Here is a 26,921-nt window from a genome sequence, read left to right as displayed (position 1 = left end):
CTAGATGAAGTTACCCACTAAAATTGTAATGAGCACTTTGGATATCTGTCTGCATCACTACACTGTGAGACCACCAAGGGCAGACCACATCTGCCTAATCTCCACGATCCCAGGGACCAGCACAGGCCCAGGCCCACGGCAGGAGTGCAATGGACGCATGAACTGAACTCAACTGCCTCTTTTGGACTATGCCTTGGGAATTTCCTTCACCTTGTGTCCAAAATTAGACCATGGTTAACGCAGAAGGCATCCTTCTTCCTCCCCCTTCCTCTAAGGCACTCATGGTATGGAAAAAACGTCTGTCTTGTTGAACAAGATTTTTAGCAGGTTTACAAGTGAAGGCTGGAGGAGACCACATGGGGTGCACACCAAAGGAAATGCAAAAGTTTTCTTCCAACCCAGGGTCCCATAAACCCCTTTTTGCGAACCTAGTGTACCCCGTTTGCTAGCAAGTCCACCTGAGCTGTTTTGGGCAATCTAATAGTGACTGGCTCTGAACTGCTGCCCGAGAACAGACACTTAATGTTCCTGGAGCTCAGCAGTGACCTCTCCAGAGCTGTGGGCCGGGGAGAAGTGCACTGTTTCAAACCCTTGCGGTGATGACACTGCACACATGGCACAAACAGGATGATGCTTGGTGGCACAGCATGAGTCAGGGCTCCCTGGAAAGTCGGCCAACAAGACAAATGCACACTAGCAGGCCCAAGCCTCTCCCAACCTGAAAAACTCATGGCCTGTGACACCAGAGGACATTTACACGGGGAGAGGAGGCCAGACCGGACTTCTTCAGCTATCAGAAATCCAAAAATGCTCCCGCATAATTCCAACAAAAGGAAACATTTTGTTACCTTGATGTGTCTATGCTGTAAATCTTCCTCCCCATAATCTTTAACCTCCCCATCTTCTTCTACGTGATTGAGAGAAAGTTTGGGGATTTTTATTTTCTTCTGCATCACACTGTTTTCAAGGTCAGATTTGTCTTCTAAAATGTATATCAAGAGAACAAGGTTGATTATGAGTCAAAATGCTCAAAATGCCCACAACCTCAAATGCTAGAGAATGAATGAGGCCAGACCAGTTAAAAAGGAAAAGCAAACAAACCCACAGCCTGTTCCCTCCTGCATGCAGGCTCCTTAAAGCAGCAGTGCACATCAGATGCTAGGAGCACAGGCATACGCTAAAGCACAGCCGTACAAAGTGTGAAAGCGTGCCCGGAGAATTTGCTCCAGGGTTTCTCTACGTACATCTTAAAGGGTGGCCTTTTATGGAATTCTAGAATCTTGGAACTGGAATGGCCCTTCGAGTGCTATCTGGTCTAAACTTAACTAGCACATGAATTCCTCAACAACAGACATCTTCCTACGCCAAGTGACTTCCCAGGAAAACATGGTGGGTCTCTGCCAGCTGAGGTACAGTAGGCATGAAAGGGATGACAGCTGTTACGGGGTAAAGCCTGAACTGGAGCGGAGGCAGAGTCCCTCACAGCCCGGACACAGGACAGGCTGAGGTAAGACAGATATCGAAGAGGAACGATTAACAGTTACTACCTTTTTACTGGTATCAGATCACAGAACGACAGAGTTTGAGGGGCCTCAGCAACCAACTGGTCCGACTCTCTCATTTTACAGGTAAGGGAGCTCACACCCAGAAAATGGAGGGGGCTCGACCACATATGAGTCTGAGGAAGAGTCAGGAGTGGGAAACAGGCCTCCAGCGTCTCCCCAGTGCTTACGTGTGGTAACAACACATACTGAAATTGTTACAAACTGTTAAGTGCTACACTAAGGGGTATGGTTTCTCCTCACTTCCTCACTCTCTAAACTCAACTTGAGATAATCTAAAAGCGAATTTTTTTCTCCTGAACAGATTTCAAACTTTATTTCCCAGATCTGTCTCTCACAGTAGATGTCAAAAGTAAAAATTCAAACAGGAGAGTCCCAGAACAGAAACTTAAACCAACTCTGGAACTGACTCCTTGCGGTAAGTACTGTGAGGTCTTGTTTTCTGGGCTTGAACTACGACTCTGGGAATTACCATTTCTTAGACTCCTGAAGTATCCCACTGCTATACCCTAAATGTACTTTCTAGCACGGTGCCCCAGGCTGGATGTGGCACATGGCCAGGGAGCTGGTTAAATCCAGTCTCTGAGGGTCTTTATGTGTAAGCATGAGTGTATGTGCACAAGCGGATGTGCATGTGTTAAACATGCTCCTACATGTCCTTCAGGCCAGGCTTCTCTCCTCATAACTTGTTAGTAAAGCTGAGAAGGAAGCTTATAAGTGCAGAACTATTTCCAAATGCAGTTCAAATGCTGAATTTTCGCAGATGGTGTTGGGAATGGAGCCCTAGCGGGTCGGAGGTGGGACTCTGGTATCAGAGAGACCTCAGTGTGAATCCCTGCTCTTCTGAGACAGGGTGAGGAGCGGGAGGCAAGGGCCTCCGTGTCGCTGAGCTCCTGTGTGTCCTCAGTACTGGGAGTGGTGGGATGACGGCAATAACTCACACAACCCACCGCCCGGTGCCTGGTACACACCAGGCACTCGATGAACGGGACATTAAAGTTGGTCTTATCAACATGCTTGGAATCATTTTATTTCCCTAAGCATAAGGTGAATAAAGATACAATTTAAAGAATGGAGCAATGACTAAAGCAGGCTGTGGAGTGTAAGGGAACTGCCCGGGAAAAAGAGATGGTCTTTGTTAACACCCTCTCTTGATCAGAGATGAAAACAGCCCTTCCCACTAAGCAGATCCTCGGGTTCCACTCTCACCAGAAAGGCCTGTTCTTGTTCTCTTTGTGCCTGTACAATACATCCACTGGGTCAGGCATGGACAACAACAGGGACTGTGGTCTTTCTAAAGGAGCAACAGCTTCCCTCCTACAAATCACTGGTGACTCCTTCTAAGCCAAAAAGCTGCTAAAATGTAAAACCTAAAGAAAGTGCTCCAAGTGAAGTGATCCTGAAACGGGATGGGTGGAGGTTGTCACAGGTGAAAAAAACAGAGAGTCAGAGAGAGAACAGGGGACGAGAGGGTGGTATTAGGGCTTCTGAAGGTGCTGGGGCAAAGCTCCTGGGCTAGTCTTCAGCTTGACAAGTGCAGGAGCAAATTTTGAGAAGAAGTCACCAAACTGGAAAGGACAAGCTATGCTCTGCCTCTCAGAGCTGACACTCTGTAGCTCAGGATCACGTTGGTGTGGGGAGAAGCAATCACTCAGACTCACAAAACTAGGTAAAATTTGATCTGAGAATGATCCTCAGATCACCTCATTCAACCCTTTCAAAACGCAGATGAGGAAACTGAGGTTCCAAGTGGTGAAGCCAGTGTATCCACCCCTGTAACAATCAGACCCAGGGATACAGGAGGAGCAGGACAGGCCAGGGTGCCACTCTGGAGAGCCCACCACTGGGCAAGGTCACAGAACTTAGCGTCACTACGTGAAGAGAATGAGGACCCAGACCATGGAACCAAGGTCCAGAGCTTTTCCTCCTGTGCCTCAGCTTAACACTTCCTGAGAATTTACACTCGCAGGATCTTGCCTGGGCCCTGGGGACACAGACAATGAGCACCCGATTAGGGGACACAAAATAAAAACCCATGAAAAAGATAACCCTAGATTTCAAATACTATGTATGAATAAGGGGAAAATAACTGCGATGGGATCTCGGGGGCAAGGGAAGTCACTCTGGTCAGTGCAACCATGGCAGGCTTTTGAGAGGAGGTAGCATTTGAGCCAGACTCCTTACTTGCTGTGTGATCTTCGGTAAGTTACTTTACTTCTCTGAGCCTGTTTCATCATCTGTGACTTGAAGTAAATAATTCCCACTCACTTTGGCAGATATTGTGAACATGATCAATTCCGTATGTTAAGAACTTGAGTGGAGTGAATGGCACCTGGGCAGTCTTGTGCTCATAAAGGGACAGCCATTTAAGGACAGTGAGAATCTGGACCACAAAAGAGGGGTAAAGAATAAAAGCTAAAAAAGAAGGTTGGGAAATATTTAGAGTGGAATGGTTTAAAAGATGGTTCAGTTATAGGCAGGAGAGAGAGGAGTGGAAGGGAGCTAAGGTGCTTGGGGCTTAGAGAAGAAAGGGCCTTGACTGCCAAGTTAAGAAGAGCTGAGGTTCAGCCTGCAGCTGTGGAACAAACAGGAGTCAGCCCACCTGGACTCCAAGTCCAGTTCTGGCACTTGGGAGGGATAAGAAGTCAGGCAAGTTGCTGGGTCAGTGAGCGTCCTTTCCCTTTTTCTGTAGAAATGGAGACATAACATCCACCTCCAGTGAGCACCATGAACCTTGGGCTGCCAAAGAGGAGCATGCAAACTCAACCACTATGCCACTGGGCCTGCCCCAAGAGGGATTTCATTTTAGGTGATGAAAATGTTCTGGAATTAGTGAAGACGGTTGCAGAATACTTTGAATATACTAAGAACTACTGAATTGTACATACTCTAAAATGGTGAATTTTATGTTACATGAATTATAGTTCAATTAAAATATAGGTACCACTTGTGGAATGTCTACTACCTATCAGATACCACTCCAAGGCTCTTCACATGTATTACTACACCTCACAACAACCCTGCAATTAAGTATCATTAGCCACACCTTTTTTTTTTCAAAGAAGGCCTAAAGCTCCCTGGATGGGAAGGTGCAGAGCCAGGATTTGATCTAGGCTTCTCTGCCTCCCAAGCCTGTGCTCTCTCAACACATGCCTGGAACGTGGCAGAGCCAGAACAGGCGCTGAATGAATGGACGATGGCTACAGATAAGGACATCCAAATTCCCAGCCTGAAGTTCAAAGCAGAAGACCACTTTCCTTCGGCTCTCCTGCCAGACCCCTCTGTCCTCAGGAAGTCCCGAGAAAGCAGTAACCATCTCCAGGCACAACAGAAACAGGCTGCAGCCAGGCCTCAGGGCTTGAATGGGTTCTTTGAAAAGGCAGGCTGAGCGGTCTGTACAGGAAGGTCTGAAGTGGCAGGGGTGAGTTGCAGAAAGGAGCAGAAGTGAGAGTTCCTCCAACCACACACCTCCTGACCTGGATCCTGGCCACCTTGATGCTTGGCCAGGGGGATCCTGAGGCTCCCCTGAGAGCTCTACCTCCTGACTCCTTCCTATTGCTCATCAGTCTCCTCCCTGACCTGTGCTCCCTGATGCAGTCTCAGGAAGATCTGAGGCCTCCACTCATCCTTTTCTGCAGTCAGTGCACATTTACTGAGCCCCTGTTCTGGGTTGAGCACTATGCTAGGGGGTCCTCGTCTTTTGGACACTTACAACCCAGCATGTGCCAAGAACCCCAACCAGAATGCAACATTTGACTTCCTGAGGGACACTGGCTCACACAGAGCAAACCTCTGGTCTCCAGGCCTTTCTAACCCTAATCCTGAGTTGAAGGTGACACCTCACATCCATATCTAGTCCATAGAAGATTAATGAATGCTCAGTGTGATCACATAAAGTGGAAGAAATGGTTGGGAGGAGGTCCAGGATCTGATAAAAACAGCCCAGGCGTTTGAATCAGGTGGTCCTGGTTGAGAATTCTGGTTCCACTACACACTAACTGTGGGAACTTGGGCAAGCCGCTTAACCTGTGCGGGTGTCAGTCTCGTTACCTGTAAAATGGCGATGATAAACTGTTTTCCAGAAGACAGTGCATGTAAGGCATCAAGTGCAGTGCCTTTCTCATCACAGATGTTCGATGAATAGCAGCTGTGAGGCTGCCCTTGTGTGTTATATGCTTGGTTTTATCCCATGGCAAAGAGAACCACTGCAGGTATCCAACACGGACTGAGACATGACGAAAGAGATGTTTTAGGAAGATTAATGTGGCAGTGGCAAGCAAGATGGATGAGGAGTGAGGAGGAGACTGAACAGAGGGTGACAAGAAGCCATGAGTCTTAACTGGTCACATTAATGAAGGTGAACAGTGGTGTGGATCATCTAAGACAGCAAATAACTTCATGCGGCATTTTAACGGGGCTTTGGCATACGCCTCTGGCTTTGAATTCCAGGAAACCACAGAAGAAACTAGCAGTGGACTCAGAAGGATGAGGGAAACTCCCTAGTCAGCCTGCCTTTGCTCCAAGCTTAAGACTAAATAGTCGGTTTAGTGTAAACAGAAATAAACGTGTAGCCTCTGAAGGGACAACCTTCAGTGTTTCTGACCTCTTGATTCTTCTGTTTCCAGGGCACAGAAAACCACCCAGGCTTTGGGCATCACCTGTCGCCTCCTCCTTTCCAGCTACTATGATGTCAGCTAATTGTATTCATCCATCCAACGAATCTTGAGGAAGCACCTACCATGTGCCATGCCCTGTGCCAAATTCTTTACTACCATCCACTGTATTTAATCCCCACAATTATTCTATTGAAGCAGAAATTGAGGCTCAGAAAAGTGAGGCGGCTTAACTAAGACATACAGCTATTGAATAGCTTTTGAATTGAATTGAAGCAGAATTTGAATTGAATTGAAGCAGAATTTCAAATCAAGTCTGCATCACACTCAGGCTCTATTCCTATCACCTAATTATCCTATAGGAACCAGAGAAAAATTACCAAGTTGCTACAACTTCCTCAAGTGAAATAAAAGGCACATATAACATAGTGAGTGTATCAATATAACTTTTGAAGTACCTGCCTTTTTCCTAAGATCCTGCCAATATCCTAGGACAACGCTGTCATAAATTCCCAAGCTGAAGTAAGCACTATACAAATATGATGTGATGCCAAACTCCTGAACTACAGGCGTATCAAGGCCACCGAGTTCTAAACAGTCTCCAAAATAGAGTCCCTATTCAAAGCCATAAAATATAGTAAAAGCTGCTCTTCAAAAATATGGAAGGACTTGGTATTTGTTATTAACCTGAGAGGGAGAAACATCCCATTAACGGCAATAAGTAGATGGTACGTTAGCCACCGGGCAGGCGGACAGGAAACCCAGCGCACAGCTGGCCTCACAAGTGCAGAAAACCCTGCAGAATTTGTAGTCTACAGTTAATAGGACAGGCGCTGTCTTCACCCCCATTTTACACATAATCACGCGGGTAACTAAAAAGATCCAAAGCCAGAGAGTTTAATTTGGTGTGGGTTTGTTAGCTAAGGATGAAATTCTGAAAGGCTAAACATGAAACGTTTTACAAAGGTCTTGTCTTGTTTTAAAAATATCTATATGCAAGTTTTAAAGTTTTCATCTGCACAAAAATCCTGTAAAGTCTTATGTTTGCAATAAAAACAGACATGCCACAGAAAAGACAGGCACATCGCATTCTCTGGCCTATGGTGCTTATTTTTATAAAATCCAAGGCAGACAAAATTCTCAAGTTTCAAGGACTGTATCCAGCCAAGACAACAAAAAGAAGAGTGTCCTGCCGTGGTGTGGCAGAAGGAAACCAGGAGACGCTGCATAGAGGCCTGGCTCTGTAACTAACTGGCTGGTTGACCTGTCACTTCCTCTCAGTCTTCTTTTCTGTAAATCATGGCAACTAGACAAGAAGACCTCAACAGCTCCTTCCAGCGGTGTGACAGCTGGCCAGCCACAGGGACTTCCAGGTCTCTCTCTTCTGTGCAGTGCAGGGTGAGAGTAGATGCTTGAATTCTTCCTGCTGGGCCGTCCAAACAGGGAGAGGAGGAAGTGCTGAGCAGGTTTCAGTCGGTCTCCCAGCGCTCATGCCCACCGTCTCAATGGCGTTGGCACACGGCTGGGGCACAGACAAAACTAGGAACCTCATGCTGCTGGCTCATTTGTCTAGCTACCCTCACATGCTTCACCAGGTTTTGCCAGGGTAATAAGTGGCCCCCATAGAGGGTCACAGAGGGGCAAAACACGGGGGGAAATGGTAAGCCTTTCGTGCTTAAGCCAAGTCCCAGGAGGATTTAAAACACACAAGAGTTAAATTTTAAACTTGTCTGCTCCTTCATGTACCTGCTCCTCTAAATCACTCCTTCCACAAAGGGTGGTATCCATGACTAAGCAAGCTGTTCTCTCAGCAACTCTTACCGCCATAGTCTTTAACAGCTGCCTATATTTAATGAGCACCTACTATGTGCCAGACACTTTTCTCTACTACCTTGCTAAATAACATAGTGGGCAAGTAGCTGATTATGATCTCTGTGTTACACATGAGCACCTAAACCTCAGAGGAGTGAAGTAATCTCCCTAAGGTAACACAACTGGAAAGTAGCAGAGTCACGATTTGAACCCAGACTCTCTGACTTCAAAGCCCCTTCTTTCAGCTAACACTTCCCCCTCGATACTTAAGGAAGTGACCTGGAGGTCATCTAACCAAATTCCCCCATAGGGCAGGATTCCATTCCAGCATATCCCTGACCTTCTTACCACCTCTGGTGACAGGAGCTCATCATCATGCTGGAAGCTCTCTCCACCGCTCATCTGCTCCCTCTGCTATTGTTACATTGCTCCCACCAACCCCTCTAAATTCTGCTCTCTGGATACACCTCTGCTGTCTGGACCCTTTCAGAACAGGTCTGATCCTTTCTCCACTGGGACAAAACTCAGACAGTGAAAACCACCAAAATATCATCCCATGCAAATCTTTTCTTCTCTTGCTGATATATTTAGCTGTCCTATCCTACATCTTACCAATGAGCTCAGAGGAAAATGCAGCTGTCGAGTAGTTAAAAGAAGCCTAGATCTGGGATCCAAAGACCTCGGGACAGTGATCTCTCCTGGTTATCACTGGATTCTCAGTCCATCTCTGGCTGCTTCTTCCCAGTCACCTCTTTTGGGCTCTTCTTCTTCAGTTGTGCCCTTAAAAGCTGGTGTTCTGAAGAGTTCTGCCCTGCAAGATCCTCTTACTCTGCACCCTCTCCTGCTGTGACGTCACCCCTCCTGTGGCTAACGACTTCCACATTGGGATCTTCAGCCCAATTTCACACTGTTCTCCTGAACCTTGGGCCACATGCCTAAGTGCTCTCCTGGCATATCTGCCCAGATGTCCCATGGGCCCCTAAGATTCAACATATCTCCAACTAAACTCATCAGCTCTCCTTCCAACCAACTACTCTTCTAGTGCTCTCCAAGGAGGGTGGGGAGTCCAGATCACCACACTATCATCACAAACATCACCACAACCAGTCCATTCCAGATCCCATGGATTCTCCTTCCTTAACCCATCTCAGATCCATCACGATCCCACCTTGGTTTAGGTACCATACTCTTTGACTGAACTGTCTCATACTTCTCCACAAGTCTTGTCTATGTGGGAAACCTTAGCCCACTGCCTGACACCTACAGCACCCACTGAACAACTGTTTGAACAGCTCTCTCCTCCCAGGTATAACCAGAAGCCCTATCTCACCAAGGGTATAGGCAGAGTACGTGGAAATTCCTAGCACTGAATTTGGAACCTGGAACCTGGTGAGTACTTAATAAATATTTAATAAATTAGTCTCTAAAGACAAAAAGTAATGCCTATTCCTCCTCATGCATTTTCCTCCAGCATAAGGCTGACCACCTAGTATAACTTCATACCTGGCAAACTTAAACGAAGCAGAGAAAACCTCTCCAGGGTATATATGCTTTTCTGGTAAGCATTTTCAGTTGAAGACTACACCTATCCCTCTTTGAGGAGCTTACAAGACAAAGCAGGTAGGCACAGTGGAAAGAGAATTAAACTTGGAGTCAAAGATCTAAGTTTGAATTCCACTTTACTGGTGTGTTTCGGTTTTTTTTTTAAGATTTTTTTTTTAAATTTTTTTTCCTTTTTCTCCCCAAAGCCCCCCAGTACATAGTTGTATATTCTTCATTGTGGGTCCTTCTAGTTGTGGCATGTGGGACGCTGCCTCAGCGTGGTTTGACGAGCAGTGCCATGTCCGCGCCCAGGATTCGAACCAATGAAACACTGGGCTGCCTGCAGCAGAGCGCGCGAACTTAACCACTCGGCCACGGGGCCAGCCCCTTTACTGGTGTGTTTTTAAAATAAAAATTAGTGTTTTCTTGAATAACAAAACACCACACAAAAGAGCTAGACCTCAGCTCACCTGGGGCACTGTCTTCCATCATCCTGTGAAGTACTCTGTAGCACATACTATCTAGTTGTAATAAATATGTGGTTCTTGAGAAAGACAAATCACATCAGATTGAACCTTCAATGGTTAACATTTCGGTGGAATCTGCAACAGATGACAGCAGGCAAGTTCCAATCTTTGCTCCAATGTATATCAGCAGAACATGTCAAAACCTAAATTAAAAGTTTTCACTTGCTTTTTTTAAAAAAATAAATCATCTTGTTGGCAGTCTCCCACTGATGACATGCAACAATCTTTGCATATGAAATTGGTTAGTCCCCTGCTTTGCTGCTAACTTTGTAGAAGTTCCAAAGCATTTCTGGAGCAAGTGATCTATTTGGACCGACAATGCCAAGCTGGGACCTGAGCCCTGAATGAGCTAAAATTACCAAAGCAAGAAGAACGTGGCTTTGGAAGCTATTTCCCCCCAAGTGTGGGGTTTTTTTTTTAGTCAAGGGAGTGATAAAGAATGTTGACTTTTTCCAGATGAACAAAGTTGAATGAAACCTCAAAATCCCACTGCAGGTTTCTGTTCTGAAAAACAAGTTGCTGCTACAGAGGTTACCGTCCTCCCCAACTTCCTCTCCCCAAGCATAAAAAATGCACCTACCTTCCCAAAGGTCATGAGTTCAACAAGGGGTGAGACTGGTGTGGACTACATGCTGGGCACTGCAGTTGCAGAAACAAGGCAGGCAGGCCCCTGTCCTGGAGGAGTTCAGCATCCAGGAGGAAGACAGGCCCATTCACTAACCCAAACAAGACGCAAAATACTAAGCTCCACAAGCAGGCAACAAGCCAAGTGAAAGGAGAGCTGTACAGAGGGAGAGTCTCCCTTGGGGGCAGAGGGGGAAGAGAGAATGCCCCTGAGGCAGGTGCTCCCAGTGTATTCTATCTACTCCTCTAGCACAGCCCTCAGCTCACCGGACCACAAACATGTCACATGTCTGCCTTCCCCACTGGAAGGTGAGCTCCATGGGCAGAGGCCCCGGGACTGACAATAATTAATCCATCGTGGTTTGCTCAAAGGATTGCCTGAGGCTGTGCTCTCAAGATGGCATGAAATGCCACAGGTCTTAGGCGGAAGCTAGAGAAGTAACGTGGGGCTGGAGCTGCTATGAATGCCAGGCTAAGAAGCTCAAGTTTTATTCAGTAGGCAACAGGGAGCTACGGCAGGTTCTAAGGAGAGCAGTGAATTGACTAAGACTATGTTTTAGAAAGTTATTCTGACAGCAATTTGGAAAATCAGTTGGAGACAAGGTGACCAGTGAGAAGGCTGTGCGCTGGTTTAGATGAGTAAAAGCTGGTGCAGGCCTGAATTCAGGCAACGGTAGTGGAGCTGCAAGGGAAAGACTCAGAGGATAAACTGCGAAGTCCACCTAGAATTGGTCCTTTCCCTGTGCCTCCAGTGCCCGGCTTCCACCTCCACTTAGCACTTATGTCAGGCCCCAAGACTACACACTCCCTGAGGATGACGCCCATTTCTTCTTCATCACTCTGCCCCCGACAGAAACCCTATACATCAGGAACTGAAAAGTGAACTCTTGTCACCCCTGGGTCATGCTGTCATTTCAGTCCCAGTCCCTCAGATGGGTTGGTGCATTGGTACATTCACTTATCATAGTGCAGTAAGGGGACATTTGACAACGAAAGGAATTTAGCACACCCAAATAATAATACCATGGCATAGGTGCTTGGTATTAGCTGGAACAACATAAAATTTTAAGACTCTGAGCCTAGAGAAACCAGTTTTGGCCCCGTAAAAACACAAAATTCAATCTCATGAGCCCCAGTAGCATGCTGGATAGCAGTTAGATAATGGTGAGCTCTCCAAATGGGTAGCTCTCACTTTCACAATCTGTTTGGCAAATAAAAAAGAGTGAATAAGGAGAGACCACAGTCCAAACATAAGCCAAGTCTTGATTTATGTGGACCCTCCAGGGAGGATGGGAGCTCCTTCAAGAAGATTTCCTCAGGACAGTGACAACTGGAGGGGGGAGGGCAAGGTGTGTGTGCTCTGTAGGAGGGAGGCTGGTAAGAGAGGAAGAGGAAGAGCAGACTGGGTTGGAAAACTCAGAAACTGAAACTGTCCTCTGGCTCGAAAACTTGCCTGGAGCTGTCAGTTTCATGGACAGTTCTTCCATTTCCTTTCATTCCCTCCAGGCACGCGATGTGGCTGATGGGAACATCAGCTATTTACAAAGGAGATTGCCAAGCAGGGGCTTGGCTCTGGAAGGCCTTTGTTCCAAGCCAGGCTTTGCCATTTATTAGCTGTGTGTCTGCAGGCAAGTCTCTGAGCCTCAGTGTCCTCATCTATAAAATGGAAATAATAACAATAGCAATCCCTACCAACAGGGTCACAGGGAGTACTAACAGAGGTAATGCACAGGCACATAGTAATAAATAAAGATCAATAAAGCGGATTTGCTTTTTTCTTGAACTGAAATTGCAATTCGGTGAGAAGAGAGCCATACACTAGGGTGTGACACACACTGAAACCATGGTGTCAACCACCACGGGCTGGAAAAATACAAAGCCCCACAGCAGCTGGCTTTGACGTTTCCCCTACAAAAAGAGGGACACTTGAAGAAGCTCTGGGTTGGCCTGGGCAAATACTCAGCAGAGTAACACACTTCTCACCAAATGCCATAAAGTGGCTCTGAAACTACCTCTGAAACCATGCTGTTGGTGCCAAAGAGGGATTAATGACTCACGGCTAACTCACAAACATTCAAGCCATCTCTGCCTCCCCCCTGAGGGCCACCTCCTCACATCGATGCCACGACACTGTGGTATTTACATCCAGGGTGAGCTCTTTAAGATGAAGTCACCGCGGGCCATTCTCAGAGCTACCACATTCAAGTCAAGATGGGGTTTCAAGAGACACAGGAGAGTTTCTCCAGGATAAATGAATTCCCAAACCCACCCTGGCCCTTCCAATCAGGTCTGCAGCCAGGGCAGCGGCTCCAATTTAAAAATTAACCAGCTGATTGGAATTCAAAATATGGTCTAGCCAACCTCAAGTTGTTTCTTTTTCTCCCTTTATCCTCCCAAGAGAAAAACTGAAGAGAGGTGGGGGAAAGCGCTTTTCAACTCACTTCGCTCAAACTGGCGCCATGCTTCTCTGGAGCTGCTCTGCCAATTTCCAGATGTTGCCCAGGGTTTTTTTTGTTTTTAATAACCCCAGAGATTTATCAACATTCCAATGTGGAGGAAGAATAGTCTACAGATTCAAGATTCATGGTCCTCAGACCAACAACTTCATGTGTCTTAATTATGAGGACTTTCATCGATTTTTAAAATTGGAATCGGTGGGGGCTGCCATCTGCCTGAGTAGCCTCTCTGTGGCGCTGGAAGAGCCAAGCACAGTGTTCACGTTTGCTGAATAAATAAATGGATGAAGGAACAATCTCTAAAAGAGGAAAACAGCCCTTACACACTAAGACACCTCCATACCACTGACTCCTTCTGACACACATCCCTTTCCCTCTCCTAAGGCCTTTCCAATCTGGGAGTACAATACGATCTTCAAGAAGCACGCTTGCTTTCCTTCTAGCCAAAGGGAAGCAAAGGTTACAGCCTAGTTCTGACCGCCTCAGGTCTACAGCCTTGGTGAATAAAGTCCTAATCCCTTCCCTCAGGTAATTAAAAACAGGAAATGAACAAAATAAAACCTAATCAGCGACAAAGGCTTCCCTTTTCTCCATACTTCCCCTCATTCTGTTCTGGCTCCAGGTGTCTCCAGGTGTTTCGAGTGGGTCTACACCCCTGTGCCCCAGGGTTTGTCAGGGAGGAGGTGAGGATAAAGTCTGTCAAAAAGGGCCCCCGGTGCTCAGGAGTTGCCAGTTCTCCTTCTACTCCTCACCTCCTGCAAACTCACTTTCCAGAGGCAACAAGAGGTGGAGGAAAACAACCAGTCATGAGCCCAAGCTCTAATCTACTGCTATTTTGCCATGGGACCCTAGGCAAGTCACTTCTCTGTTTCATGCCACAGTTTCCATTTCTACCGAATTTAAATATGATACATGCATGCTGGATTCATCTTTTAGGCTAAATGTGAGAAAGCAAAGGAAGTTGGAAAAAACAGCAACGATCTCAAAACTACAGAATACTAGCGACATCTTCATTCAGTTGCTAACCCCTGGTCTTCCTTCCGAGTGGAGGGCAGGGTGGCTTATGTCTCTGCCGACTCTAAGGCACACCCTCCTTACCAGCAGCAGCTCAAAGGCTGCTCCCCAAAACGGAAGTGATACTCTCCTCTTCCCCTCATGCCTGTACCCAAGCCTCCTAGAACTAGCTGGGAAAGTGGGTCCACTGCTTCTTTACAAAGGAAAAGATGCCCCAGGATGGCAGAAAGAATTCGGTATAGGAGGCTGAAGCGCTAGTTTCTTGTCCTATCACCAACTGAACCTCAATATCCTCACCTGTCAGATGGGAATGAGACCACCTGCCCTGCTCATCTCCCAGGGTCCTGGGAGAGCAGGGATGGGAGGTCTGGTCTTACCTTGACCTAGAAACTCTTTCCTGGCACCCAGCTCTCACTCAGGGAGCCTTCTGAGAGAGTCAAAAGAGATGTAGAGGCTAAGGGATGCTGAGGGCCACTACTTCCTCACCTCTGCCACCTGGCCAGGGAGGGGCAGAAGAGAGTGGTGCCTAGTGTTCAAGGCCTCCTCATCCTGTCCAATGATGGCCCAGATGGGACAAGGATGTCATACCTTCTCTCTGTGAAGAGGGACTCCCACCTAGAAGAGTCTGACAATATCTGCCCTGCCTCCTCACTCCCGGGAGGGACCAACGGCCTTAAAGGGAGAGAGACAGACAGATAGAGAAACTTAAGGAGTCAGAAGGAACTGGGGGAGAGGTGAAGAGAAGGTGAGCGACAGAGAAATAAAGGTACAGACAGGCGAGGGGAGAGAGAGAAAGTGAAGGGACCAGGAGAATGAACAGGAGGACAGACAACGAAAAAGGGATGGAGACAGACTGACAGCGCGGGAGTGTCGGGAGGTGGGAAAGACAAAGGGGACTATCTGGCGTTTTTAACTGGTCTGGCCTCTTACAGACACCCTGTTCCCCCAAAGAAGAGCCCAGGGAGCGGAAGGAGGAGGCCGGAGCAAGCAGTGGCTCCCCCGGCACCCTCGCCCGGCGCCCGGCCCCCTCCCGGTCCCGGCGCCGCCCCCCGCCCAGGGCCCCCGTCCCTCCGGCCCCTGCTCACCTGCCAGCGCCAGGATCTGGGCCTTGTGCAGCAGCAGCGCGCCCCAGTCGCGGGGGGCGCGCGGGGGAATCTCGGGCCCGGCGCCCAGCTCCTCCGGGCCCCGGTACACGGCGTACACCTTCTGGTTGTCAAAATCCAGCCGCGAGCGGGGGCTGAAGTCGCGCACGCACGACACGGGCAGCGCGTAGCAGACGTTGTCCTCCAGGAACCGCACAAAGGCGTACATGGTGGGCGCCGGGGGCGGGCCCGCTCGGGCCGGTCAGCCCGCGGGGCGGGCGCCGAGGTGGGAGCCGGCTGGGGGCGCGAGCCGCGCAGCCGGGCCGGGGGGCGGGGGCGGCTCCCCGGGCCCGGGGCTCCCCCCACTGTTATTGTTCCTGAAAGCACCGCTCTGCCAATCGGCTGCTCTCGCCTGGGCGCGGAAAAGAGAGGGAGGGGGGAAAGGGGAGCGGGGGGCGGATGAGGGGGGTTTGGAAGCGCACCGCCACTCGCAAAGTCAGACCCGAGCAATCACAGCCGGAGCGCGATTCGAGTAGGGAGGGGAAAGGGCAAAAAGATTGAATTGCAATAATAATAACAACAATGGCACTGCAGGAAAAAAATGCAGTGAGTAAAAGTCGCGCTGCGGGAAGGATTATATTGCTTCAACAATCCCTCTGCAAAATAAATTGCATTGCAACGCAACTGCATTGCAAAGGAGAGGAGAGAGTGCAAAAGAATGAATGCGGGGCGGGGGACAATCTTGTTTGGATCGTAAGTGTAAACTTGCACTTGCAAGCGAGTAGAATTTTGGAGTGCTTCAAGTAATTTTAGCCACTCCTCTCAGCCCCTTTAGTTCGCTTTATTTATTTATTTATTTATTTATTTTGTAAAACTGCCAGCTCCGGCTGTGGGGAGGGTCAGTCAGCCAGAAACGTTCCCCTAGAGCTGCCCAACTAGTTCTGACCAGAACTGGGGCTTATCTGGGATTTCCAGTTGGACTAGCTGGCTGGGAGTGGTGGAGAGTTTGTCGAGGGCTGCTCTCAGCCAGAGGGAGCAGTGGCACCCCTCCACAGCCTGCCCGTCTCTGAACTGGGACCAGCTGGAATGAAGCAGGGAGTGGAGAAGCGCTCTTCAGGAAGGCAAGGTCAGGGCTAGCTGGGCGTTTCTGAAGCACTTTGAGAGGTTCAGGAATGGGAGTCTGTGGAATAGCAGTCTTTGCTCTGTCCTAATACCACAGGCAGAAGAGAGCCTGGAGGAGCTTGGGTCCCTCCACGCAAGCTGTGAACACCAGCTGAAAGAGGGCTGACTCCTAGGAACCCCATCCCACATTAGAGGGGGTCAGCATCTTCACACTGATGCCTCCGAGATGGTGGGCTTTGGATCAAATGTGCCTACTTACATCCCTACTGCCTAGCCCAGACCTGGCACTTGGTAGGGACTCAGTGAATTTCGGGTGAAAAATAATAAATGAAAATCCACACTCACCCAGCCATCCAATCATTCATTCTTTTCTTCAAGCAACCAATATTCATTGGGCGCGCACTACATGCCTGATTTTGGGCTACGTGCTGGTGAGAGAAGGAGGAGCAAACAGGAGGAACACCTGGATGCCTTGCAGTCTTAGTGTATCACAACTTGAGTTTCGGTTTTGGATTCCTGTGCCAAAATTAGGTTACTATATGAATAACACACCTCCCCTGTCCTCAAAACCCTTACAATCCAGTCTGGGAGTGTTAAAAAAAAAAGTGTAAGTAAGTAAGTATGCTATAGTGAGAAAAGTGTTCTCATAGAGGAATGCTTAATGGAGGTAGCAGACTGAATTAAATGTTATATTTCTTTAAAGATTCATTTTAATGAACTCGACCTATAAGAAAAAAACAAAATATGTGCACCAAAAGGTTGTTCCTTGGTTGTGGTGGGCGATTTTCTTTTCCTTTGTGTGTATATACATTTGTATTTAATTTAACTATTTTCCACAATAAGCAGGTATTACTTTATAATCAGAAAGCATTAAAGATTACTTTTAAAAAAGCACTGGGCTCACATTTCAGATCAGCTACACTAATAATGAAGTAAATAAGCCAAAACCCCCAAATTATTTCACTACGATTTGGGGAGTACTTTATACAGGTGAATCCCATCAATACACAGCTCCCAGACCCAAATGTACAGGTCAGATCAAGTTCCGTTAAACCAAGCCTCTGGTACGTATGCAGTGACAGCCAGACATGACCACAAGTTGTCCTGAGGTAGATGTCCTGAGGTAGATGTAGCTGTTGTCCTATGTTGCCTGACACACTTCTGGAAAAAAGAGGAGCCACTCTGAGTTGTTCCAGTAGATTTACCCTCATGATTATGATTTCTTTGGACTGATCTTAAATGAGTTTTTATTTTAAGAATACATTCCTATGGTGGTCAAGGGGAAGTAATGTGTAGCAAGACTTCTGATAATTCACAAGACAGATCATGCAGAGTTGGCCATATGTAACGAAAATCCATGAAGCTCCAAACTATGTTTGCAAAATAACTTCAAGTAGCACTCTGGTCAACCTCCTATCCCATCTAAAGGAAGGTGACCTCAAAATACATTACCAGTCTCATCTCTTACCACCTTCCTGGACACAGAATACTCCAGACACATTAAACTATTTGACATGTCCCAAGACAGCATGTTTTATCAGGTTCCAAGCCTTTGTGCTTGCTCTGCCCTCACCCTGGGAAATTCTTCCTCCCAGAGTGCACAGTGACCTCAACTTTCCCTAAAGACCAGCTCAGATGTCATCTCATTTGCGAAGCCTTCCCCAACCACCCACACTCCTCAAGCACAGGCAGGCTCTTTCTAAGTTGCCCGGGCACCTTTATCTCCCCTCATTGAATGAGCTTTTTGAGGGGGGCACAAAAAGGCTGAGTAAGCTGGGTATGCCAGGTTCCTAGCACAAGGCCTGGGAGTAAATGTTTACAGAACAAATACGTTAAAGAAAGACACAGAGAGCACGAATAGCAAACCTCGCACATGGTTTTTCTGAAAATCTGTCCCTTCTTTTCAGAATTGGAGCTGAATCCCAACTCTGTCTTTCCCATTCCCAGTGACCAAGGGGCAGAACAGTGATTCCATTCCTTGTGAGACAGACACATTCATAAACATATTAAATATCACTGCACCCTCAGGCTCAAACAAATTCCCCACCCAAGTCAGTGTAAATAATTCTCGTAGGGGACAGTTCCATTTCCCAAGAACCCAGAAAGAAGAAAAGAATAAACAATGACGTGGATACCAACAGAGTAAACACAGATGCAAATACATTTTGTCTGTAGGTGCTCAGAACGGATTCTAGAGAAGGAATGGCCAGTACAGATGCTCAGAGAGACACCCTCAGACAACCTAAGGGCAACAGAAAGACACCTGGAGTTTCTGTTTCCTGTATGAATAACACAGTCAGTCTTTGAACATAGCTTCATGAAGAACCCACTGTGTGCCTCCTCCACCTTAGTGAAAACTGAATCAGAGTACCTCTTTGACCCGGAGAGGTAGCCCTGGGCTTTACACATACCAAAAACTCAAGATGTTGACGATTCATTGATCGGCAAGCAAACACAGTTCAAAAGTACAGATTTCAGACTGGAAGAGTTGGTTCAAAAGGTCAAGTCCAACCAAATCATGGTTGAATCCCCTCTTCAATATCCCTGCCAGATGATCATCGAGACACCTTTTATGCAGTTCTACTGTCTGGAAGGTTACTACCACACCTTCACTTTCACACCCTACTGACTGTTAGAAAGGTCTTCTCTGCTTACACTGAGGCAGAATCTTTCACCTTGTAACTGCCCCACCAGGTTCACCACCAAGAGTCTCCTGTCAGCTCTTCAGATATGGGAAAACTTGGGATCCTGTCTGCCTAGGACCTTGTCTGTCTTCTGCCCAGACATCTTGGCTTCCTTCACCTGCTTGTCCTCATATGACCTGGTTTCAGTGATGATAATGGTGATATCTACTTTTTTTCCAAAGCTTACTATAAACCATCAATGCCAAGCACCACGTATACATGATTGCAGTTAACTTACACCAAACCCTTGAAGTGGGTAGAATTAACCCCATGATAGAGTTGAGAAAATTGAGACTTATAGCAAAGCAGTTTGGCTATAGGAGCCCTGGAAGGCTATGGTCACATTTGCATTTTAGACAGTTTTCTCTAGAAGCAGTGTAGGGGAAGGATTGGAGGGGAGGCCAGGCTGGGGAGTGGGAAGCTTGTGATGAGGCTGACTGTCCTGTGCCTGCCCCTCCCTTAACTCCTTCTTTCTGCAGGCCAAATGTACTTTGCCTCTCATCCAAGTCATTTTAACGGAGCAGAAAATGTACACATCTGGGGCAGTTTTGCAACTGTGTCTCCCTCATGCTTTCCTGTTGAGTTTTGCAGAGCGTTGGGTTAATGTCAAGCTCCTTTGGCTTAGCCAGCCTCAGCGTGTTCAGTGGCAGCAGCAAGACTTATGGTTCATATTACTGCGTGGAATTCTCAATGTACTTTGCAAAACTATTTTAAGGAGACCTGGGTTCTGTGAATTTTTAGAGCAATTGGAGCGTGACTTTTCAACCTCTCTGCTAATGATTGACCACATTTTTTCATGATTTTGCCCTTTTTTCCTGTGTTATTTAATTTGAATTTTAAAGTCTCTGCTTTTTAAAAAAATTTTCCCAGAAAAGTAACTTGCTGTGCTGTGAGCTCAGGACCACTGTCTTTATAGGAAGATTCAAGGAAGGAATGTTGATAGTTGGCCAGGAGGGTCTGAACCTCCTGCGAGGCCCATGGTGGGCATTATCCTGAGCTGGGTACTGTCACCCCAAAGCAGGGGCCTCCACCCAGTGCATCCATGTGAACTCCTGATCGTGAAGTCTGATTGAATCTGGTTGTGGGGTTTTGGGCAAGGGAAGAGAGGGGCAGTAGGGACAGGGAAGGAAGGAAAGAGAGGAGTTGCATGTTGAATACAAGCTCAAAGGCCAGCGAACATCTCCTGGAGTTAGAGAGAATGCCATCTTGTCATGTAGGTGACAGCTTGGAGGGTTACAGGTATATGGGCTTTGGAATCAGACCAGGGGCTAAGTCCTGCCTTTGCCACATCTGTGCTGTCACTTTGGGCAAGGCAGTTCACCTCCCTGAGCTGATATTTCTTATCTGTAAAATGAGGCAATTAATGCACGTGTTCTGAAGGTGTGAGAATCAGGGCAAGAGTTCTTTGCCTTCTCTGTGTATCAGGATCACCTGGGGAACTTAAAAAACATCCCACTCCCAGGTCCTAACCCTCAAGATCCTGATTCAATTGCTCTGGGGATGGGGCCCGGGCACTGATTTTTTTTCTGAATTCCTGGATTATTGTAATAGCAGACAAGGTTGAGCACCTCCGAGTTGAAAGATTTTAAGGTAACATGCCAGTCACATAATTGCTCAACAAGTCATAGATATTATTTTCAGGGAAAATATACAAGGCTCTGAAATGTCTATGTAACCTCTCTGAGGCGCAATAATTTCTTCATCTGAAAAATAACATACCAGTGTGAAAAGAGGACAGTTTTGTTATAGTCTTAGGCCCTGGATCCAAACTCTGGCCTAATGAGTAAGGCTGTTCTTACCAGGCTCATAGTATTGAATTATTTTGCCCAATATTACTCAAGTAATAAATGACAAAGCTATAACAAGAAACCAGGTATTTGGGGTCCTGGTTTAACTGGTAACTTAACTTTAAGTGTGTGGCCTTGCACAAGTTTCTTAATGTCTCCAAGCCTCACTTTCTTTATGGGAATATTAATACAGCTTCATAAGGTTGTTACGAGGATTAAATGAGATAATCCATGTAAAATGCCTGACCTAGTGCCTGATACGTAGTGAGTCTTCAATAAATGATAGTTGCTATTATTTTTATTATTATAGTTATCATTATGAGAGCTCTGATTCCCATGCCGAAAGTAGGGTGCCCAATAAATGTTTATTGAATGAAATTGTAATATATATTTATTCTATTATTGTCTGTCTCTGCCACTAGATCGAAGCTCCACTGGAGAAGAGACTTTATCTGTTTTCTTCACTGTTGTATCCTAGCATCTAGGCTGGAACATGGGAGACCCTAAACAAACACTTGTTGAATGAGTGCATGTCAGAAACACAGACCCTAGAGGAGAGAAAAGCCCCCAAAAGTAAGGAGGGATGGGGCCAGCCCGGTGGCGCAGTGGTTAAGTGCGCACGTTCTGCTTCGCCAGCCTGTGGGTCGCCGGTTCAGATCCCAGGTGTGGACATGGCACCGCTTGACAAGCCATGCTGTAGGCATCCCACATATAAAAAAGTAGAGGAAGATGGGCACGGATGTGAGCTCAGGGCCAGTCTTCCTCAGCAAAAAGAGGAGGATTGGTGGCAGATGTTAGCTCAGGGCTAATCTTCCTCAAAAAATAAATAAATAAAATAAAAAAATAAAAATAAAAAAAAAGTAAGGAGGGAGAGGTATCTCAAGGGCCTTACTCTGTCTCTCTGAGTCTCACCATCCTCTTGTGGATATCTCTCTGTTTCTGGGCCCCCACCATATCTAGCTCTCACAATCCGGCCCAGAAAACAATAAAAGCCCCTTTTGTAGTCTTCCCCTTGGCACCACTAGACAGGTTGACATTTTCAAAATGTTTTCCTAAAATAAAGAGAGAACAAAATGGAAATAATTACAGAAAAATGCACACAGCAGAAAAATAGTCAAGTTGACAATCACACAGAGTTGACATACACTAATACCAATAATTACATAATAGCATCAGGAATCTCAGTGATATAGTCCACGGGCCTCCTGGGAAACGAGATGTGATTCCATCTCATCCCACAAGGCTAGACTTCCTTCTAACCCTGCTGTTGGTTGAAAGTCATTGACTCCCTAACCCCCTACTCAGCATACTCGCTGTTAGATAACAGGGCAACCTTCCTTCAAGGACCACATGCTGGTTCTCTGGTTACCATCTCTGTTCATCCCAAGCACCCCATGGCTCAGAATGTCTGCCCTTTATGTCTTCATAGGGCCAGAGTGCACCCCACATTCTCATTCACTCTTAAGCTTTTGTTTGATAACTCTGGGCTGCCATTCTGGGTCAGAGACACAAAACGGAATGTTCATTCAGAGGGTTAAGTCATCTCAGAAGCACACAGCAAACAATGAACAACTCTGATTTTCTTAAGAATGTCTCCCAACCACACCACAAATTCAGCACAAAATCAGAGGAAAGGAATGAAAATGGAACTAACAATTATTGACTTCCATGATAGGAACTGTACTGGTTGCTTTACATACTAGCTCCTTTAATCTTTTCAAAACACCCCATGAGGTTGATACTATTATTATCTCCATTTTTCTGATGAGGAAACTAAGACTTAGCGAGGTGACAGAAGTTGTTTATAGTCACATGGAGAAGACCAGACCCTTGGTTTCTTGATCCAAAGTCTGGGTTTCAAGGGCTGTTTTGATATAGGCCTTGCCTTACAGTTTCCTGAGGCAACAAGGAGCTGAACTGACTGTGGGGTTTAATCCTCTCTTCCCTTTTCCTAGATGCTTGAAACCCCAACTAGAAATCTGAGAGAACTAGACCTTATGGGAAAGTCCAATATCTGTCATCCCAAGCATGCCTAACTTGAGTGGCTAATGATTCTGTGAATACTAACAATTTGACTACATTATTTGGGGTTTCTTAAATCATGGCCTCCTTACTCCAGAGACCCTGAATTTTTCAGGAACTCTGAGGTTTCTAACTGCTCAAGCAGATTTCTAGTCTTAGACCCTCTGTTGGTGGCCACGGAGTTGGAACCTGTTGGGAATCACCTGTTAACTGAATGGTCTGGGTGGAGGCTCCTCAGAGCCAGAACAAAAGAGGATCAGAGAGCTCTAGTCAGAGACATCTCTGTAGGACTCCTCACCCCCACCCGCTTCTTACCTGCTATTACTTGGAGTGATAAGAATAAGAATAGGAATAATAGCAGTGAACCTGTGTGGAATGCTTACATCATGCCAGGCTTTACATACATTTCTCAGTAATCCTCAAAACAATCCTGGGTGGTAGGTACTATTAGTATCAACTCATTTTAAAGTTGAGGAAACCAACACATAGGGGTGTTAGGTAACTTGTTCAAGGTCACACAGGAGTAAATGACAGAGCCGGGATTCAAACTCAGGCTACCTGACTCTAGATCCCCAACAATGGACTTCTACCCCAATTCTGGCTCATTCTGGGTCTGACTCTGGGTCAGTGAGAACCATCTGTGCCCTACTAGCTAGGATGGGGAGATAATGGAGCATCTATCTTCAAAGGGTCATATGTTGCTTCTCTAGGAATGTCTAGACTACCTTGATTGGTCCAGGTGAGACCCTGGCAGGCAATATGCTGAAAAACACCCTGGAGTTCATTGATATTTTCATCCTATGTTGTGGTGGGTGAGAGTGTACTAGATTCAATCCACAGTATAAAGAAGTCTTCTTTTATTTACTCAAAAACAGTTTCTTTATTTAGTAGTATAGCAGGGCCACCTATTATGTCAATCAAAAAAAAAGTTCTTGACCTCTAAGTTGTTATATTATGATGAAAAAATGACTCATATATACAATATTCAACACATTTTCTGTTGATAGTTCTTTTTCACATATTCCTTTAGTGCTGGTGGGGGGTGAATTGGAGTGCAGAATATCAAAACCCCACCTCCTCTTCTTGACTATCAGACACACCTTTATTATCATGTAAAAGTAATGGCAAGAATAGAGGAAAAAGAGATAAGCAGTTAAGGGTGAGGCATTTTTTCTAAAACATAAGATGGACAAGAGCAAGACACACGAGGAGATGTGAGACTGGATGAAGTGGCCAGGGAGAAGTCTAACTCAGTTGGTAGGCAGAGTAGAGAACTGGCCAGGACCCTACCGCCACCCTGCTGATGCATCCTGCCACACTACTGAGCCGTCAGATGGTCTCTGATCCCTGAGCTCTGCTTCTGGCTCTGAGACCCATTCTGGAGAGGTAGCATGGCATATAAGAGGCTTTAAGGCAATATGAAAAGTGTAAAGTACACAGGCTTTCAACTCAGATTTGGGTTCAGTTATTGCTCCATCACTAAGGTACTGTGAGACCTTGGGCAAATATCTGACTCTCAGGTTTTCAACTCTCAAACAGCGTCTTACAAGGTTGTCATGGGGTCTAACAGACTATGCATGTAAAGTGCCTGGCAGGCACAATGCCTCACACACAGTAGGTTCCCAAACCCATCAGTTGTCTTTTTCCTTCTCATCTTCTGAGAGAGTTTCTATTACCTTTTCCTTGCAGAAGGTCACAGGGTAATGACAAGAATGGATCCCCAGGAGCCAGTTATTTTTGGGTGAAGTGTCTTCCCCTCTCTTCCCAAAGACTGGGCACTATTACTGCAGAGATGCCACCCACTATTCCTTCCTGGCCAATGCTGGGGCCATATGCCTTGTTTAAGAAAGCTGAGGCCTTAGTAAGATCTGTACTTTTATCTTATGAAGTTTTGGGACTTAAGCTGAGTTTGGGGTTTTATTGTCTGTTTTTGAAATTGTGTTCAGATTTTGTATATTTAAAACATGCCTTTGGAATTGTGAAACACAGTGTTCTCAATCATAAAAAAAAGATGAATTATGTTATGCTTCTCTGTTCCCATTTCTGGGTTCTTTTTTTGTCTCCTTGTATGAATTTTTCTGTGATGCCCTGCCTTATGTCCTAACTCATCTGGGATACTAACTCTGAAAATGTGGGAAAGATTCTTAACTTCTGTAAGACTGCCTCACTCGTTCATTCATTCATTTACTAATGACCTATTTGTTGAGGGCTCATTATATACCTGAACCTTTGCTTAGTACTTAGGATACAATAGAGAAGCAGATAGAGTTTTCTAATCTATAAAATGGGAAACTATACTTATCTTTTAGGATTGTTGAGAGGAGTGAATGAGATAACATAGGTAAAAGAGAAGAGGCAAAGAAAAGGACTAAAAGTTATTGCTCCGTACTCTGTCCCTGGTAATGCTAGGTGCTTCCCATGCAATCCTCATAACAACCTTGGAAAGTAATTGTTCTTATCCTTGTTTTACAGACATATCAACTGAGGTGCAGAGAGGGAAAGTGAGGGCCCAAGTCATGCCCTTATTCAAACCTGGTAGGAAGTTCCCACTCTGTTATGTTGCCCCCAGTCATCCCTGGCATACTGCTTGTCACTAGTATGTATGTCCATTCCCATCACCAGCTCCATGCAGAATCTGGGAGGCTGTACTCCTCTTCCTGCTAGCTGATACATCTGATAGCACCAATTGTGGTTTGGATAGAGTAAGGGGTACTTGAAGGGAAAATCCAAATCCTGTCCCCTGCCTCCTTGGGAACAAGACGCAAAGAAAACTCATGCAAGGCAGGAGAGGGGGACATATACATTAAGCTTACAGATTTCAATTTGCTGTTGGAATATGCAAACAGTTATCAATAACTCCAAGTCACCAGGGGAAGGACTCTGTGGTCCTCTGGCAGCCAGACTCATCAGCTTAGGAGTCAGCTGGGAGATAGACTTTTGGCAAGAGGAACATTCTTTTTCCCAAGCCAACTCATCTCTGCTGCTGTGACCTTTAAAGATGAAATGGTCAAAACTCTATCCCTTTGACTCTAGCCACTCCCCAGATGGAGGTAGACCTCAACTGCACAAACAAGGAGGCACATTTTTCCACTTGAGATGCTCCATGTCCAAGGAAGAAGGAGTCCGCCAGGAAATGTTCACTTAGAGCCTGCATACTTTCAAGAGGCTGAAAGCAGAGTAGGAAATGAAACCATGGTGCTTACACTTGGCAAGGGGGCTGCAAAACTGCCCTAAGCTAAACAAGCTGGACCTATGTATCTTTTTCTCTTCCATCTCTTTGTTTGGACAGGTCACAGCAAGAACACGTAACAGATTCACCAGCGTAGGAGCCAGATGAGCACTGTCCACATGGTTTTAACTTTTTGAGCAAATCTTTATCTTTGGTATTAAGAAAAGGAAGGACCATGCCAGAGAGCCTTGTTGCCACTGAGAAAACTTGTGAGGGATACCAGAATGAAAAAGACACAAAAGAGGCAAAGCCGAGCTTTGCATGCAAAAAAGGGGAAAAAAAAACTTTTCCTTGGCATAGAGAAATTTCATCCTGAAAGTTCTTTTTTTTCTTTTCTCAGCAATGTAATAAACACCTTAAAATAGAGTTATAAAACGGAAACAGATTCTATAGAAGCAGGAAACCAAGAATAGTGACTTGAGAGAACTTATAGCCCAAACCGCTCATTCTAGAAATGATGAAACTGAGGACAGAAGGACAATGATTTGCCCTAAATCAGAGTCTGTCTTTGGCCAAATCAGTCCTGAAACCCAGCTCCTGGTGGGCCTTTGCTCTGCCCTATTGCCATGCTTTCTCTTGATTATAGGGGAAAGCCTTCAGTAAAAGGGGATCTCATCCACGCCCATGGCATTAGCTTATTTAGTCCTGGAGAAACATATAATTCATCTTTTTCAAGGTTTAGCATCAAGAAGAAGCCTCTCCTAGTTGGAAAGGGGTGGTGAGGGGACACCCTATTCTCTCTTCTTGGGTATCACCTTGCCCTTGAAGTCTCTCTCCAATCCTGCTGCCATTTCTGTGCTGCCCACTCTGCACTACCCTCTATTCCCCCACCCCCATCAAGGGAT

General features: G+C 46.2%; 2 protein-coding genes across 5 annotated transcripts in view; both read right to left on the bottom strand.

Moving 5' to 3' along the window:
* The window catches only part of BEND5 (BEN domain containing 5), a 48,099-nt gene extending 32,442 nt beyond the window's left edge, over positions 1 to 15,657 (bottom strand). Inside the window, exons 1-2 of the mRNA XM_046660690.1 lie at positions 15,236 to 15,657; positions 849 to 982 (exon numbers count right to left, since the gene is read on the bottom strand). Of these exons, the coding sequence (XP_046516646.1) occupies positions 849 to 982; positions 15,236 to 15,461 (360 nt within the window). The 5' untranslated portion in view covers positions 15,462 to 15,657. The remainder of the gene's footprint in view (positions 1 to 848; positions 983 to 15,235) is intronic.
* The window catches only part of AGBL4 (AGBL carboxypeptidase 4), a 1,241,053-nt gene that overhangs the window by 266,435 nt on the left and 947,697 nt on the right, over positions 1 to 26,921 (bottom strand). The window lies entirely within an intron of this gene.

The sequence above is a fragment of the Equus quagga genome, chromosome 5 (assembly GCF_021613505.1).
Source record: "Equus quagga isolate Etosha38 chromosome 5, UCLA_HA_Equagga_1.0, whole genome shotgun sequence".
Taxonomy (NCBI): Eukaryota; Metazoa; Chordata; class Mammalia; order Perissodactyla; family Equidae; genus Equus; species Equus quagga.
This window is presented reverse-complemented; position numbering and strand designations above follow the sequence as displayed.